The sequence below is a fragment of the Phalacrocorax aristotelis genome, chromosome 10, assembly GCF_949628215.1.
Source record: "Phalacrocorax aristotelis chromosome 10, bGulAri2.1, whole genome shotgun sequence".
Classification (NCBI taxonomy): domain Eukaryota; kingdom Metazoa; phylum Chordata; class Aves; order Suliformes; family Phalacrocoracidae; genus Phalacrocorax; species Phalacrocorax aristotelis.
Genome location: NC_134285.1, coordinates 26,183,626 through 26,200,459, shown reverse-complemented (window position 1 = coordinate 26,200,459; position 16,834 = coordinate 26,183,626). Strand labels below are relative to the sequence as shown.

General features: G+C 44.7%; 1 protein-coding gene across 5 annotated transcripts in view; it reads right to left on the bottom strand.

Moving 5' to 3' along the window:
• Window positions 1–16,834, bottom strand: part of SLX4 (SLX4 structure-specific endonuclease subunit) — a 46,288-nt gene that overhangs the window by 12,115 nt on the left and 17,339 nt on the right. For 3 of the 5 annotated variants that reach the window (XR_012662579.1, XR_012662578.1, XM_075106051.1), the window contains exons 3-10: window positions 15,297–16,063; window positions 13,873–14,136; window positions 12,883–13,057; window positions 10,965–11,180; window positions 9,782–9,996; window positions 8,349–8,662; window positions 4,434–4,713; window positions 2,943–3,031 (exon numbers count right to left, since the gene is read on the bottom strand). Coding sequence is in view for 3 of the 5 variants with exons in the window: in XM_075106051.1 (XP_074962152.1) it covers window positions 2,943–3,031; window positions 4,434–4,713; window positions 8,349–8,662; window positions 9,782–9,996; window positions 10,965–11,180; window positions 12,883–13,057; window positions 13,873–14,136; window positions 15,297–15,705 (1,962 nt within the window). In the remaining 2 variants the exon portion in view is untranslated. The remainder of the gene's footprint in view (window positions 1–2,942; window positions 3,032–4,433; window positions 4,714–8,348; window positions 8,663–9,781; window positions 9,997–10,964; window positions 11,181–12,882; window positions 13,058–13,872; window positions 14,137–15,296; window positions 16,064–16,834) is intronic. The other 2 variants (XM_075106052.1, XM_075106053.1) reach the window with 2 other exon arrangements.

The window sequence follows — 16,834 nt, the reverse complement described above, 5'->3', positions numbered from 1 at the left end:
ACACACCAGAACACTTCTTCCAGGCCTTCAGAGGTGGGCTAGAGAAGACTGCATGTTGTGGCTGTGGTGTGGACTGATCTCTAAGGGGAAGACAGGAAGCTCAGTCTGGAAACTAATCTGATGTTTCTTACTTTCTTATTCTTGGCAGGTAGGATACCTGCAAGACAGTATCTCAGGAAGCCAGAAAACACAGACTCCTGATGCTACGTTCCAGGCAGCAAGCCCAGAACAGCATTCCGGCTGATGCTAAAATTATGAATTGGGAATGGGGAAATTAAATAAGGCTAGAAACCTCCTGGCTGCCCCATTCTCTGTGCAAAGCAAACAGACTGGTCTGAAGACAGCTCTGAGTGGGCACGTGCTCCTGTCAGACAACGCACCAGAACACTCCTACTGAGGAGGCCAGCTAGACCGGACTCCACAGACGTGACAAGGGTCTTCAGCATGGGTGGGGGGATGTGTTACCAATGCAATGGATGTGTCTGCTCCACGTGGTTACACCCTGTGTTCATATAAAGCACAAACCTCTCCCACTGGCAATCCAACTCTTCAGCAACACTTCATTTGCTCAGGAAAACTGTCATGCAATAAAACTAAATCTGAAAAAGTCATACTGGTTTTGCTGGTAGCAACTGAGTCGCAATATCAGTATCAGAACAGCTTCTGTGTTGCTGAAGGCCTCTGGTTTAACAGACTCAGAAGCTTATAAAACAAAATGGTTTTTTCCTGCTAATTATTTTTTTTTAACACCCCTCAAAGAATATCTAGCGTTTCTGTAACAAGTAGCTGGGCTGCTCAAATTTAGCAGATTCCCACCTCACAGAATTGTCTCCTTTTTGAAGTCCCTTATTCTATTAGCACAATATGAAAGTGCTTTCTCAAGACATCAGAATTTATCAAACATCAAAAGCTACTAGCTTTCGTGGCATGTTTATTTATTATCAAATCAAAGATAATAAGTTTCACCAGATAAGGTAGAAGATCCTGGTAAGATGATGAATTGCGTTTTTTTTATATGCACTTCCAATTGAAGAAAACTGCTTATACATTCATGGGTGATTACATACCCACTGGTGCACCTGGGATAAGATGTGATCTACAGAACACTACTGGCTTGATAAAAAAAATCATTGGTGACTTACTAGCCTGTGTTCTTCACCTAGTCACCACAGAAAGCGCACTGATTTTCAAGCTAGATCCTCTGATATGTGTTCCCAAAATGAGGATTTTCTATACTAAACTTTTAAAGGTTCACATTAGCAGCAAAAACGTGCTCATCTTCCATGGACCTCATGACTTTCTACATCATCTATCAGGCTTTTACGCAAGATGAGAGAATTTAGTACAAGTCAGCCATTCCTTGCAAGAATTCTCTCTTCCACTGCCAGGCACAGCATGGAGAGGACTCTGACAGAGGAGGAACAGCTCCATTCAGAACCACCCAAAGTAGCTGGGTGTGTGAGCCTGGAGGAAGCACCAGGCTGCTCTGTCTCTCCTGGCTGCAGCCAATTTTCTCTTGGATAGCATAGGCATTAAAGCAGAGTACTGCCTAACGTGGTGCAGCTGCACTGGTCATGAGCACTGCATTGCTGGCTGGTGACGAGCAGTGTTCCCCTGGGCTCAGTTTCAGGGCCAATCTTGTTTAATATCTTTATCAATGATCTGGAGAAGGAGATCAAGTGCACCCTCAGTAAGTTTGCAAATGACACCAAATTGGGTGGGAGTGTTGATTTGCTCGAGGGCAGGAAGGCTCTGCAGAGGGATCTGGACAGGTGGGATTGGTGGGCCAAGGCCAAGTGTATGGGGTTCAACAAGGCCAAGTTCTGGGTCCTGCACTTGGGTCACAACAACCCCAGGCAATGCTACAGGCTTGGAGAAGAGCGGCTGGGAAGCTCCCCAGAGAACGACCTGGGGGTGCTGGCTGACAGCTGGCTGAACATGAGCCAGCAGTGTGCCCAGGTGGCCAAGGAGACCAACAGCATCCTGGCTTGTATCAAGAACAGCGTGGCCAGCAGGAGCAGGGCAGTGATTGTGCCCCTGTACTCAGCACTGGTCATGCCACACCTGTGTTCAGTTTTGGGCCTCTCAGTACCAGAAGGACACTGAGGTGCTGGAGCATGTCCAGAGAAGGGCAACGAAGCTGGGGAAGGGTCTGGAGAACAAATCTGATGAGGAGTGGCTGAGGGAGCTGTGGGTATTTATCCTGGAGAAGAGGAGGCTGAGGGGAGACCGTATCGCTCTCTGCAGCTATCTGAAAGGAGTTGTAGTGAGGTGAGCGTTGGTCCCTTCTCCCAAGTTACTAGTGATAGGACGAGAGGAAATGGCGTCACGTTGCATCAGTGGAGGTTTAGGTTGGATACTAGGAAAAATATCTTTCCTGAAAGAGTGGTCAGGCACTGGAACTGGCTGCCCTGAGAGGTGGTGGAGTCTCCATCCCTGGAGCTGTTCAAAAAACGCATAGATGTGGCACCTGGGGGCATGGTTTAGGAGGCACGGGGGTGTTCGGTTGGCAGTTGGACTTGATGATCTTAGAGCTCTCTTCCAACCTTAACAATTGTATGATTCTGTGATTCTATCCCTAGTTCCTACTCCCAAATATTCTTAGTGCTAGAACTTAACTCCTTAACCTGGTTCTCTTTATATAAACTATGGACAGATTGGCCTTATGTTACCTGTCATTTTAAATCACCTCTCTCATCTGGTAGGGCAAGTACTGAAAAATCCATAAGCCTGCTTGTGGGCATCAAAGAAACACCACCACGTGTGCTGATCTCACCTGTGCCCATGATGATTCCAGAGTGACTGTGAACCTTAAGCACCTCTTTGCTTCTATGGAAAGGAATGGAAAATATTCCATACTATGAATTGCACAAATGCAATAGCTTCTTTTTTACAGTGATAAACAAATACAGAAAAAAGTGGGAAAAAAAGGTTGTCCTTACTCTTTTACAGCTGCTTGTCAGGAGGCTCTTCTCTTTGGATGGGGGCACAAAGCCACTATGCGGAATATCACTGGAAGTCAGTTCTTTTCCTCAAAGAAGAAAACACACATAATAAATCACGTACAACTTCTTTGTGAGACAGAGTGATGTAAGAATTCCTAAAAGATCCTAGCTATGACAGCAACCTGAGACAGCTGCTATAACCACCCTGATCTTAGTTGAAGGCTCAGCCTCTCCCTCATGCCTTTATTGGAGGGTTTGGCTCTGGGCTGTGAAAGGCTGTAGGTACCTGAGTACCATTCAGCCACAAGAAGCACCAATCTACTGCAGATCTATGTGTGCCATAATCATCCAGATGGAGGAACTGCGGAGTGCAGCATGCTTCTCTGCTTTCATGTCTCAGTTTTCCTCCAGTGGGAAAAAAAACACAACACAGAGTGGGATGGGACATGCCACAGTCTCATCCTAGCAGACAGGCAGAATGTATCTTGGATCCGCATTTCAAACTAGACAAAATGCTGTGGGCTCTAGTGCTCAGAGGCAGCCAGTAAAATCAGTTTCACACAGCCTGAGCCCTGTGGTAGTCCACAGAGCGCACAGAACAGGATGCAGAGCAACAGAAAGAATGAATGTCTTCAGAAATGGGTTCTGGTGTATTAGCGTCTGCACAGTGGGTTTTTTCCACGTGATCTAATTTACACACACAATATACATTTATATGCGGAAATTATTTCCCTCACCCAAGAAGTTCGATCTCCACTGAAATCCCAGGAGCAGTTTTATGCTGCAGTTTAGTAGGGGAAGTGAGGATTATACCCAAGTGAAAATGCAGACGGGTGAACTTAGCAACCATGTTCCCTTTCACAGGTGAACAGGAGACACACAATACATTCTGCTGAACAGCCAGGCCATTTTAAGTGATATCATTGACCTTGAAATGTGCAGTTGTGCACCACATGCAACTGTGTGGGGACATTAGAGAGATGCCCATAGAGGAATTCTAGGTGTATTTTTCAAGCCTGTCTAGGTACAGATAAAAACCACTTTTGTGTAATCGATGTACCAACATAACATCATCTCTCTTGCACATCTCCCTCATCCAATTGTCTCAAGACCTGAAAAGACAGTGCACATAACAGTAACACTGACAAAACAGCAGGGATGAGGATTTTGTCCCAGCTGTTGAACACATCCAGGCTCCCTCCTGGCAGAAAATACTTTGCTGTCTTTAAGGGAATTTAAAAATAAAATATAGTATCTGCTGTCCAGGGCTTCTCTTAAACGCTGGGATTTATGAATCATTTCAGAAATGACAGCTTGATTGTATCCAAAGCTTACTGCAGAAAAATGTCTCCTCACAATATCACCTCTCAGATCAACATCAATACCCTGCGGGCACTGTCATGGCTCTCCTAACTTAGCACAGCCTAGGTCTGGCTCTGTGTAGCTGAAGGGACTAGGGACAGGGCTCACAAAGCTGCCAGAACTTACCTGGCTGCTCTGCTGCCTGAACATGGTCAGCATCAAGGTTCCACTGAGTAAGGGTAAGTCCTTCCCTGGCCAACTCAACGAGGTCCTGCAGGGTCTGAACATCCTTCTGGCTGTGAGATAAAAACTGACCATCTCCTTCAGGGGCTGACTTGGATCCATCAGAAGTTTGGCCTCCAACTGTGCAAGTGGACTTGTGAGAACTGAGGTCAGGCTGAATTTGCTGGGATACTTTTGGCTGATCAGATCCCACTGATGGCAGAAGGTTCTCTGGCTTCTGGTTCTGATCAAGAGGAAAAAGAGACACCAATAAATTAAGTCTCGATTTATGTATTTGCAGAGCTCAGAATACAGTCTCTGCTTCATACTTTGAAACATCTAGGAAAGGAATACAGACCATTCCCCAGGTATGGGGGCTTCTGAGGCAAAAGCTCTCTGCAGTTTTATGAAGGATTCTCCAGAGATAAAGACAGCTCTGAACAGAAGAAAGGAAACTACACTAGAAAATGCAGAAAACGTCGTTTCTCCAGAGCATGTCTGTGCAGACAATTGCCAAGCAGGGAGAAAGGATGGTGGAAATGCTCCCACTCCAACATCTAAGTGTTTCAATATAGCAGGACCGCCTGGCAACTGACACAGTCGAAGCTCTCCAGGTGCTTCTGTTCTGAGTTGTGAAATGCTTTTGCAGTTACATGTAAACTAAATCAACTTTCACCTTGGAGATGATATTTTCCAGGTTTGGTGACTGTTTCCCAATAAAAATAGTTTTGTTTGTTTATTTCTAAGTAAAAATGGTTTAGCCATTTCTGTGAATGGAAAGAATCAGAGGGGAAAACACACTCTTGCCGTGATTTTAAAGGCTTTTTTACCCTTTATTTTTAAACTTCTCTGGCAGTTTTTGGCTTCAGCAAAAGTTAAAAAATCTTCATAATATGGAGCCCCTCCAGTAGAGCCCCAGCCTGCAATAAGCTCTGGGCTTTGACTAGGGAAGAAGTATTAAATAAAGCACCTATATAAGCACACTAGTTTTCAAGCAGAAGCACCAAATTCTTCAAGAATGAGGGAAGGAAGAGAAGTGATATCCTTCTCAGCAAGTGTGTGATAAGATTAGTCTAAAAGAGCTTTGTCTACTTCTGCAGGCATTTTTTTATAAAAATACAGAGCATTGAAACAGGCAGGAGATCTACATGAAAACCAGAATGAAACACTGGAGTTGAAAAGTGGATCAAAGCTCATATGCAACAGGAGGCAGTGAGAAAGCCTGAAGTGCAAATGCTTCACTTTACAGCTCAAGGTGCTCCCAACCTTCCCTGCTGTGCAAGACAAATATCAGCCTTCAGTTTAAACTTTTCACTCAGATCATAGAATCATAAAATGTCCTGAGTTGGAAGCATCCCGAAAGGATCACACAGGACAACCCCAAAATTCACACCATGTCTCTGAGGGCATTGTCCAAGTGCTTCTTGAATATCGTCAGGTTTGATGCCGTGACTACCTCTCTGGGGAGCCTGTTCCAGTCCTCCACCATGCTGTGGGTGAAGAACCTTTCCCTAACATTCAGACTAAACCTCCCCTGGCACATCTTCCTGCCATTCCCTTGGGTCCTAACATTGGTCACCAGTGTCATGGTTTTAGCTGGGATAGAGTTAATTTTTTCACTGCAGCTGGCATAGCACTGTGCTTTGGACTTAGTATGAAAATGATGTTGATAACACACAGATGTTTTGTTTGTTGCTGGGCAGTGCTTGTACTACTCAAGGATTTTTCTAGCTTGCCATGCTCTGCCGGGTGCACCAGATGCTGGGAGAGGAGGGGGGACAGCTAAGAGAGTGGATTTAAACTGACCAAAGGGATATTCTATATCATGTAACGTCATGCCCAGCATGTTACCTGGGAGGAGCTGGCCAGGGGAGGGAGGCAGCAATCGCAGCTCGGGGACAGGCAGCGTCGGTCAGCAGGTGGTGAGCGGGTGTATCGTGTTTCTGTGTTTTTTTTTTTTCATTTTTTTCCTTTTCCATTTTATTATATTATTATTATTATTAAACTGTGCTTATCTCAACCCACAAGTTCTTTTGCTCTTCCGATTCTCTGCCCCGTCCCACAGGGGTGGGGGGAGTGAGCGAGCGGCTGTGTGGTGTTTAGTTTTTGACTGAGGCTGAACCACGACAGTCCATTTTGGCGCCCAACATGGGACACAAAGGGTTTGAGATGATAACAGTTGCTGGTCACAGCACTGATTCATCTGTTCTCAATATTAGTTTGCCAAGTACACATCAAAAATTGCTGTTGGTTTTTGTAGTTTGCTGTGCTCTGCAGTGATTAGAGATGTTCTCTCTAGGAGATTTGTTATTAAAACACTGGCCTTGAGCGTTATTAGTTATTTAGGTCTTGCATGGAAGCCATTACTGTACTTCGGCTACCACCTCATAGAGACAATTAGCAATTATACCTCCTCCTCTGAGAGGTTTTGTAGGGAGGAAACACAGAATGGCACCTTAGCTACTATCTTATGTAATGTCTCCTCCTTCATTACAACAACTTTTCAGTATCTTGAACATCCTTGGGTAGTTAAGATACATCTGTTGGTATTGCTTTGGCAGACGGTTTCAGTTCTGTCTAAGGTTAATAAGCAATTTAAGAATATCATCCAGAGATCTGCCCCAAGGCTCGATACCTATGTGTGGCAGGGTATGTGGGATAGCATGGGCAAATGCCTAAGATGGTGGGTACCCCCGGTGTTGTGGGACTTCACCCCTGACCAAATGCAGAATCCTGAAAAATCAGTAGAGTATTTGGAGGAAGTATGTTGTGACCCCGGCAATTCCAGAGAGACACAAGTCACTGCAATGTGCTGGGGCCTGGCCCATGCTTATTGAGCCCTATTTAACACCATTCTGTACCCCCAAGGGGAAGAGAAAGCCTCTGGATCTATAAAGACCAATTCTCTCCCCCATCCCACAGGGGTGGGGGGAGTGAGTGAGCAGCTCTGTGGTGTTTAGTTGTCAACTGAGGCTGAACCATGACAACCAGAGAGAAGAGATCAGCACCTGCCCCTCCTCCTCCCCTTGTGAGGAAGCTGCAGTCCGCGATGAGGTCTCCCCTCAGTCTCCTCTTCTCTATGCTGAACAAACCAAGTGACTTTAGCCGCTCCTCATACAGTTTCTCCTCTAAACCCTTCACCAACTTCATGGACCTCCTCTGGACACTCTCTAGTAGCTTTGTATCCTTAATGTACTCTGGCGCCCAAAACTGCACACAGTACTCGAGGTAAGGCCGCACCAGTGCACAGTAGAGTGGGACAATCACCTCCCTTGATCGGCTGCAGTGCAGTGCTTGATGCTCCCCAGGACATGGTTGGCCCTCTTGGCTGCCAGGGCACACTGTTGGCTCATGTTCAACTTGCTGTCAACTAGAACCTCCAGGTCCCTCTCGGCAGAGCTGCTCTCCAGCCTCTCGTTCCCCCGTCTGTGTGCACATCCAGGGTTGCCATCCCCCTGGTGCAAAATCTGGCACTTACTGATCCTTGCTGAGTGCCACACATGGGCAAAGCTCATGCTAGAATCAATCAGAGAAAAGTGCCAAAAAGGAAAACAAGAGTCAGGCTGCTGCAAACATGGACAAACTAGTGGCAGAATGACCACAATGGGGTCCCTTTACTCAGTACTCTCTGTTCCCATTAGTTATATTTTCTGAAAACTCAAGGAATAACATGGTAATGTGAGCCTCGGTCTCCTCTCCAAAAGGGAGAAATGAAAGTTCAAGGTCATAAAACCAGGGGACAGCAAGGCACGAGCAGCGAGTATGAGTATGCAGAGGTAGGGGATCACTCATTTACATACCAATAAGGAAACAGAAGGGTTACAGGTCAAGTGAACTAGGGTACACAAGTATCAGAGCAAGAACAAAAGAGCATTGCACCTGCACAGGCTTCCGAGGTACAATTGAAGGGGTTAATCCAGCAGTGTAGAATGATTCAGGGTCATAGGGTCCTGTCAGAGCACTGATATTCCACAAAAAGCACTCCCTGGTTTTGGACAAGGGCAAGAGCCAGGTTGCTTTCCCAGATTCATCCTCCAAAATCCTACTAGTGGGAAGCTGAGGTGTGGGAGGGAATTTCATCTCTTCTGCAAGCAGCATAACTACTCGCTCTTCGATCCTTTTGCGGGCCTTCTCCGGGTCCTGAAGCAGTAACGGTGGAGTTGCTGTTGGGCCTCTTTTACGCCGTTTTTTCTCTTTAAAAAGAAAAGGAAGAGGAACCCAGATAAATAAACAGTTGAACACATAGGGCAGAGGCGCTCAACATGCCAGCTCCTTCAGGTGTTGTAGTCAGTGATAACCAAAAGGCAGCTATAACCTGAACAAAACTCTTAAGATTTCTGCAGGTAGTTGGAAGCCTCACATCCCCCTTATGGAAGAAATGAACTCCAGAAAAGACTGACTCCTGGTCACACTGCTCTGCTGCCTGTTGGGAGTGGTCACATCTCTACAAAAGCTGATCATTACAGAAGCAACTGAAATCCATGCAGTCTACCTCCCAGACCCATGGAATGGTGTCCGTATGGCACTTGACTAATCCTAGTGCTTTGCAAAAAAGGGAGAAAAAAAATGCCAACAAATCCATAAAGGCTTCCTTTTTTTGTGTACAGGTCAATGATGGTATCAAACCACAGCTTACATGAACACTGAGCAGCTTTTGTTTGGAAATCCTGTGTCTTACTACCTTTGCCTTACTAATGCCCAACCCCAAATCCAACTGGCAGTACCTATTGGCAGGAGGAGACCTGAGCAGGGTCATGAAAGAGTAAAGCCTCCCCTCTAGATAGCACTCAACACTCTCCCTTGGCAGCTCTCTTCCTTTCTGAACCTTTCTGTGCACTGAAACAGCGAAGCACATGCTCAACAGCATGTAGTATACACATACGTCTATTACAGAAAGAAAACAGGTAAGGCTGAAAAAGCTGCATTAATCCAGGTTGCAGCAGGATGAATAGTGAAAAAATATACTGCAGGAGAAATAACCAATGATCTTTTCATGTTATTTCTTTTCACTTCCACAGTTTACAGAAAACAACAGCTTATCTTAAGAATATTCTACAGACTGAAAACAATCAATCGGTGAAAAAAGTATGAGATTCCTAAGGGATTTCACTAAAACCCACGGACATCCTGCAGTCTTTCTTGACTGTGCATGGATACTGCATATTGTTGAAGCTCTGACAGCTTAAATAAAACAGAAACAGGGCTGTCATCCCTCCTATATCCAACAGGAAAGTTTTAGTGAAGAGCAGGCACTATGTTATATTACTCCTCCAATAACATAGCCTTTGACACTAACTCACTTTAACACATACCTGATCCTGGCTTCCATTTGATTGGCAAAGCAGCCACTGGTTTCATATTTGTAACTGATTTTGCTTGTTCCTGCTTTTCTTGCTTCAACAGAGAGCGTGACATTGCCATAGCAACCAGCAAATCTTCGTCCTTAGTCTCCAGTTTGGCCCTCTTCTGCATTTTCTTTGAGTCCTCTTTGGAGGAGCCTTTTCGCTTCAACCTGCTTGGCTGATTGCTGAAATACAAGAATGCAGCAGGAAGCCTAAGTTAATGTGACTAGATCAGAGACAAGAAACACTGAGCACTGCAGAGCAGCTGCTCTACTTGCTCAGAGAGAATCCCATTTCCAGGATAATTAGAAACTATTCACTACTTTCTTCCCTAGCAGAGAGCAAAGCATTTCTTATCATCCATGGAATTCACAGCAATTTAGAGAAAAATCTTATTTTGAAAAGGTAAGCGCAAGACCACAGCACTGCTGTAAGCATCTGCTATCTCTACCTTAAATGCTTTTTTGTACCAAAGGGGAAAAAACAAGTTAAAGCAGGGCAAAACCAAGATCACCAGAAAATGCTTTCCCACTCTTCTGCTTCCACAGGGAATGGACAATGGTCCTTCCCTAGCACAAAGGGACTTATGAGCCCTTTTACAAATTCAGTCAGGCACCACTTGCTGTACTCTGAAGATTCTGCTTAAATCCAAGACAGCAGATGCAGCTTTGTACCGAGCACATTTCAAAGCATCACTTCTGTTTCCTCCTTGGCTCGGGGTGTACATCCACATGCTGAATAGCTGAGGCATTGGCATGGCAGATGCTCAGGAGAAACTGCATACTTGTACTGTGTGGTTTGCTTAATAAGCTCAAACACATCATTCATCTTACTGCATAACTGCCTTATAGAGCACAACTATTTCTGACAAACCACTGGAAGATTATTTACTCCCCATTTTTCTCCTTGCCTGCTGACTGTTAAAGTCATCCACCACCTGACCACTTCTGAAGGAAAGCAAGATCATTTCTCCAACTGACTACCCATTCTACTCACATGGTACCGGGTCATGGCTCTACTTGACCTTCTTTGGACTTGGGGCCTCCCGAGCCTGCGAGTCTGCCTTGCTTCTACCATTCATCCCCAGGAGCACAGGGTCAATGTCTCTCAGGCCAAAGAACGTAACCAGCACCTTTTATTTTCACCAGCTTACCTGGGACACTGAGAAGGTGCATCACTAAGTGAAGACACCTGCAACTGCACTGCCTGTAGAAGCAGCTTAGGAGGAACTTCCATCTCGACAGCACAGCGTTTCAAATGAGTGACTCGGCTCTGTGGGGTTTGGAACTGCTTCCCGCAGATGGGACATTCAGGGACCAGCGGTTTGTTGGAGGACGACATCTGTGCTTCTTCCATCTCATCCAGACACCTGTGAGATGATGGCAAAGCTTACCTCAGAAGATGCTAAGATTTAATCCATAGTAGAGAAAAGGGAGCACACTCATCCCTAATATCTGCAACAGCCAAAGAAACACCCCCTAAAGAAACAAGAATTATGTACCTACCACTGTGATGAATACGACGTACAACAGCTACACGGAAATTATGACCTCAGATGTATATTAAAAACATGTTGCTCAGAAGCAAGTGCAGGTAATAATCTTCTTTAACTTCACTGCGTGTCCATCATCTAATCCCTCTCCCTACATTCATTCTAACATTCCAGCAAACTTATAAGCCACCGTTAAAAAAAGAATCACCCTACGAGAGAAATGGAAAGTCTTCCTCACCTAAAATAGGACTACTTCTTGTCCTTCTTAGTACACCACATGCAGTGTCAAGAGTGCAAGCGTTTTCAAGTCAGATATCTCACTTGACAAGGACAGTGGTTTATGTCACAGAAAAGGAACCAGTTGAAATGAACACTGCACTTAAGGGTGAAGGATAATGAACTTCTAATAATTTCTGGCAGGCCAAAACTATGTAAACATTTTTAATGGTTCTTTTTCTGTCCTCTCCAAAGAGATTCAGGGTGTGAAATCCTGGATCTGCAGTACCTGTTATAAAAATCACTCCCTGATTAGGTAATGACACACACTACCTACACATACAGGGCTGTGTAAGAGACCATTCATCTGATGTATGAGGACTGGTGATTGCTAGTTTGCCAGTGTGTCTATCCATCTACAGCTTTACCTCTTGTGATGAAGACTGCTATCAAAAAATCCATTGCTAATATATCCTTGTAATCTCATAATATGATTACATGCTTAAAGTTCAGAAAGCAGGCTTAATTTCCAAAAAACATTTCTGACGTGCTGTCACTGTTTTACAACCTCTGTCCCCTCAAGCAGCAGTAAATATCTGCAGACAGAAACAGCAGTAACATCTCTAAAGCTGCAGCTGCAGATAATCCTAATGAATGTGAGCCACTCAATAATGCAATGTAGGACTGGACAAATCAAATCAGTCACTCTTGCCCCCTGAAAGTGATGGAATTAAGAAATTAAAACTAATCAAATGTGTTGTTTCTGATACTTTCTCAACAGAGAAGTGCAGACTTTTAATTTACAAAGAGCTACCTGTACATAATATATATACAGTACTCAATATTTACCACTATGGAAACTGTTAAATTAAGGGCACCGATTTTGATTTAACTGCACACATTCTGACAAAAGAGAAGGCAGGGATGCCTTCCCTTAGCCTCTCTACTCTCATTGTTAAAGCTCTACAGTGCAAGTTAGTCATCCTTCTGAACAGTATCACCTTTCCCTCAGCAAACAGCTCAGATACGCAGGACATATTAGATGTCCTCAGACAAACAATTTTTAGCAACATAGATCAAACATTACTTTGTTGGCTGATATTGGTAGATCTCAAAATCTGCAGTAGTGGGTCCTCATTAATTTTGCTAGCCACTTCACAGTCACAGCGCCTCTACCACACTACTGACGAAAGCAGTGCTGGCCTTACCACACACATGCAGAAGCCCTGCAGGGCCAGACAACCAGCCTCTGCTTTGAGATCAAAACCCCTGCTAACATGTTCTGCAATGGCTAAGCTGACTAAGCAGTCTACGAGGCTGGGGGGAGAGAATGTGGAAAGGACACATCATGCTGGTCTTTCACCTGTTAACATGCTGCTCTCTTCGAATTGTGTTCATGGCTGAGAGATCCTTCTGGCAGATCTGACAAAAAAACAAGCCTGCATCTTCTAGGCTTGCCAGGGCTTCCTCTTTGGTTTCCTGCTGAAGAGCCAAAGCCAGAGCACCATCATGCTCCACGGATGGAAGATCCTGGGTATCTGGCAAAGAAGGCAGAGATGATCTAAGATAGAAAACTAAGAAACCTGTATGAAAGGCATAGAACTGTAATACTTTTCATTATTAGTTGATTAAACTAGACATGTAAAAATTAACTGAAATCTTTCTGTTGCATCTTCACATTTGATTTCTCACAAGGGAATGTACAAACTGCACTTTAAACCCTCCAAGCCTGCACTACCCTGGGAGCAGGAGGTGGCAATTCCTTCACATCACTTGTCAGAGCCAAATGAAGGGCAAATTTTGGTTATAGTCTCTGGGGAGAACACAGGGTCTTATACAGCACACATTAAAACACAGCAGATTTTCATGTCCGTATAGAACCAACAGGGCCTTGACTTATAAAGAACTAAATCAGAGTAAAATCGCTGTGAATTCAGTTCATTTGCAGATAACATATTACCTTACAGAGTGCTTGGACATCTACCAAAGATGGGGGCTACCCAAGAGCCATATTTACCTAACAGCTACCTAACCCTGTCCCAAGGGAAGGATGACAAAGTTGACTGATCCTGCTGGAATTTCAATCTGTTTCCAGGAAGACAATTATCCCTCCAGAATTGAGTATAAGGTAATTCAGCCTCAGAGGAGAGCTGAGAGAAAAGTACAGATAGCCCTTTATGATAGAGAAAGCAAGTTTTCTCAGCAATCTGCAGTGATTTATTCAGTGCTGCACACTGAGCCACTAAGCTAGTTGGGAACAAAGCCCAGGGATCTGGACTGCTTCTCATGCAACCATTCTCACCAGCCCACAGCACTCTTTCTGCACGTACAACAGCTAACAAGAGAAACGTACCATTTGCTGGTGGGTTCTGCTCCTGCCTTTGGTCAGGAAAATCCCCACTGGCTACAGACTTTGGCAAGCTATCATCTATGCTGTGTTTTAGCTGCGCAGGTGCCACTCTCTTGAACTGCTGCATTCTCTCCACTACCAGCTCTGCGACCCGTGTCTTTGATCCTGTGAGCGGCGCTATCTTTGAGGTGGGTGAAGAGCAGGTCCCTGGCTGCATAGCAGGATGGAAGGATAATGTAGTCTGGGAACAGCTACTCAGAGTATTTACTAGAGGGGGAGAAAACACCAGAGCTTTACCAGTCAGTTTTAAACACATAGCTGATCTGCCCTGAGAGATGCTGGGAAGCCTTCCCCAACAGCAGCCTAAGCCAGGCTCAGTTTTGCAACAACCATTCTTAGAGAAAGAACTGAACAATGTGTTTAGCTATTACATGATTTTAGACTTGATGACCACATTAACAGTACCAGGCTCCTAGGCTACAGTGGAGTGTAGATATCTCCATATTCCTTTTAGAGGAAGGAATATTAAAGGAAGGCCTTGCCTGAAGGTCACTAGTGAGAGCAGCAAGGCAGCCCCACAGCCCCGCTCTCCATAGTGTTCCCACTGCAGCTTGTCCTGCAGTTCCTGCTGTTATTTGCTCTGATCGCCAAACCCTAGCTGTGACTTGAACTTTCAGGCCCTGAGCTCAAGGAACCCAGTGCTCCCAAAGAGAGACGGTAACAAGCAGCAGGCAGAGGCAGTGCCAGACTAACACCTAAGCACACCACCGCTCTGCCTGAGCTATTCTGTGGTTATGGGCAGCACGTGAGATAAGACAAAAGATCTTGCCAGCCCAGTATCTTGTCTCTGAGTGCAGTCAGCAACACACACTTAAGAAAGAGTGATCAGGACAGGACAGGTACAAAATAATCCTTGTCTTGGCTGACCTTATTTACCAGTTTAAGGAATTCCTGCACTGATAACTGTGTTCTGGCAATAGTGTTTAATAACCACTGAAGGATTAATTTTCTGAATTAATCCAACACCTTTCTTAACTTCTATAAGTTTCTGGCCTTGGCCACATCCAGTGGCAATATATTTCACAATACAATGATGCACTGGATGAAAACGTACCTCACTATATTCTATATTCTATATTCTATATATCAGTTCTGATTTTGCAAAAAACAGTAAATAACTACTCCCTAACACATCACTTTGTACCAAGGCTTCACCTTACTGAAGGACATCTTCTGCCTGCCTATAGTACAGAAAATCCCTGGATAAGCCTAAGTAGCTACGTGTAGATGGAAACACAAGATACAAGTCTGCTTCGACCAGTGCTGCTATATGTCCCCTCCAGGTGGACTTCAGAAGAGCTCCACTGAACTACTGAGTGTTTTCAGTCCTAGCCTATTTTCTGTTTGAAAGATTTTGGTTCACTCACCTGTCAGAGTCCTCTGGCTACACTCGTTGGCCACTGTACTCAGCTGGCTGGCAGGGAAAGGGTTTCTCTCTCCATCCCCTTGTGCAGTCCCACCACTACTACAGGCCACAGCGTCACCACCTTCTTTGTGCTCCAACATTTGTTCCTTTGGACCCAAATCTTGAGGCAAGTTTGTTTCCTTCACTGCCGGTAAGTGATGATGGTTTTGGCTCTTAGCAGCAGCTTTGCCCCTTCTTAGTTTGCTTCTTGCTGCAGCGCTTTTTGACCTGTTCTGAGCCCTCTTAGCCGCCTCAGTTTCACCAGCATTTTTCTTCACTCTACCCAAAAGATTTGCCCACAACTCTTTAAAATCATTGTCCTGCTCATCCGTTGGCCTGCAGGTTCCAGTAACACTGTGGCCTAACGACATTGTGAGGGTGGGAGGGCAGGGGAAGACAGCAGAGTCAGTTCAGGTTTGCATCCTCTGTGACCTGCAATTTCCACCAAGCCCCTTCCACCACCTCAGAGATCTCCATTCTCCAGACTTCAATGAGGTCAACACAGCGGACACTTCTCTGCTGTTCTGACAGTTCATTCTTCCACACTTAATTCACAGCCATTTAGTAGAGCACATTCTCCAAGGACCCCACTTGCTTTCAGACATAAGGCATCAACAAGTTCATCCTTCAGAGATATCTAGGTCATAAGTTCAGCACCTAGCTCATACAGAGCATGCACAGGATCTTTGTGATATTTATAGGCTTCAGAAAAAAACACTTAATAAAGCCCTTAAATAAAGAAATAAGAAAAAGGTGATTATGTAGGATGGTATATGCAGAAGCACTGTGGGACAGTCTGGGGTAGAACTTTGAAGGAGGAGAGAATTTGTTTAAAATAGTAAGATCAGAAAAAGCAGGTATTGACCCAAACTCCTATCACTATAATTGTACTACAGACACGCGCAAGCCACATTAGGAAAGAAGAGGAAAGCTTTCAAAACAGATCTCTGATACTGGGTAGGCTTTTGTCCTGGGGCTCAGGATTTGAGACTGTCCTTTTTTCCTATGCATTCATACTTACATTTATATAACACAAGACCAGGGAATGCAGCAGGGGAGAAAAAAAAACACCTGTCCTTCAGATCAAGCAGCTATTCTAGAGTATAAAATTCTGCTTTGCGACACAACAGCTTTAAAAAGGAGAGCCCGACCTCATTTTGAGAAGTAAATAAAGGCAGTTTCTGGCATTTCATAAGGGTTTCTGGGACAAGTCTGAGAGCAACTCTATCAAACATGTTCATCATCCTTTCTCTCCTCTTACCTCCATGGCTGCTCACATTCAGGATTAGCTCTCCTGCTAACTAATACTGAACTCTTCCTCTGAGTACTCAATAAACCATGGCACTGACCATTGTTCATAAACTGCTGTCAAATACACAAGGTAAACAGACTAAACAAGCAGTATTTTTAAATTATTGTCTTAATCTTTTCAGCTACAGTAAGAACAGCAGTACTAGCTAGGGATTACTTGGAACAGCACTAGGTACAATGTCCAGATGG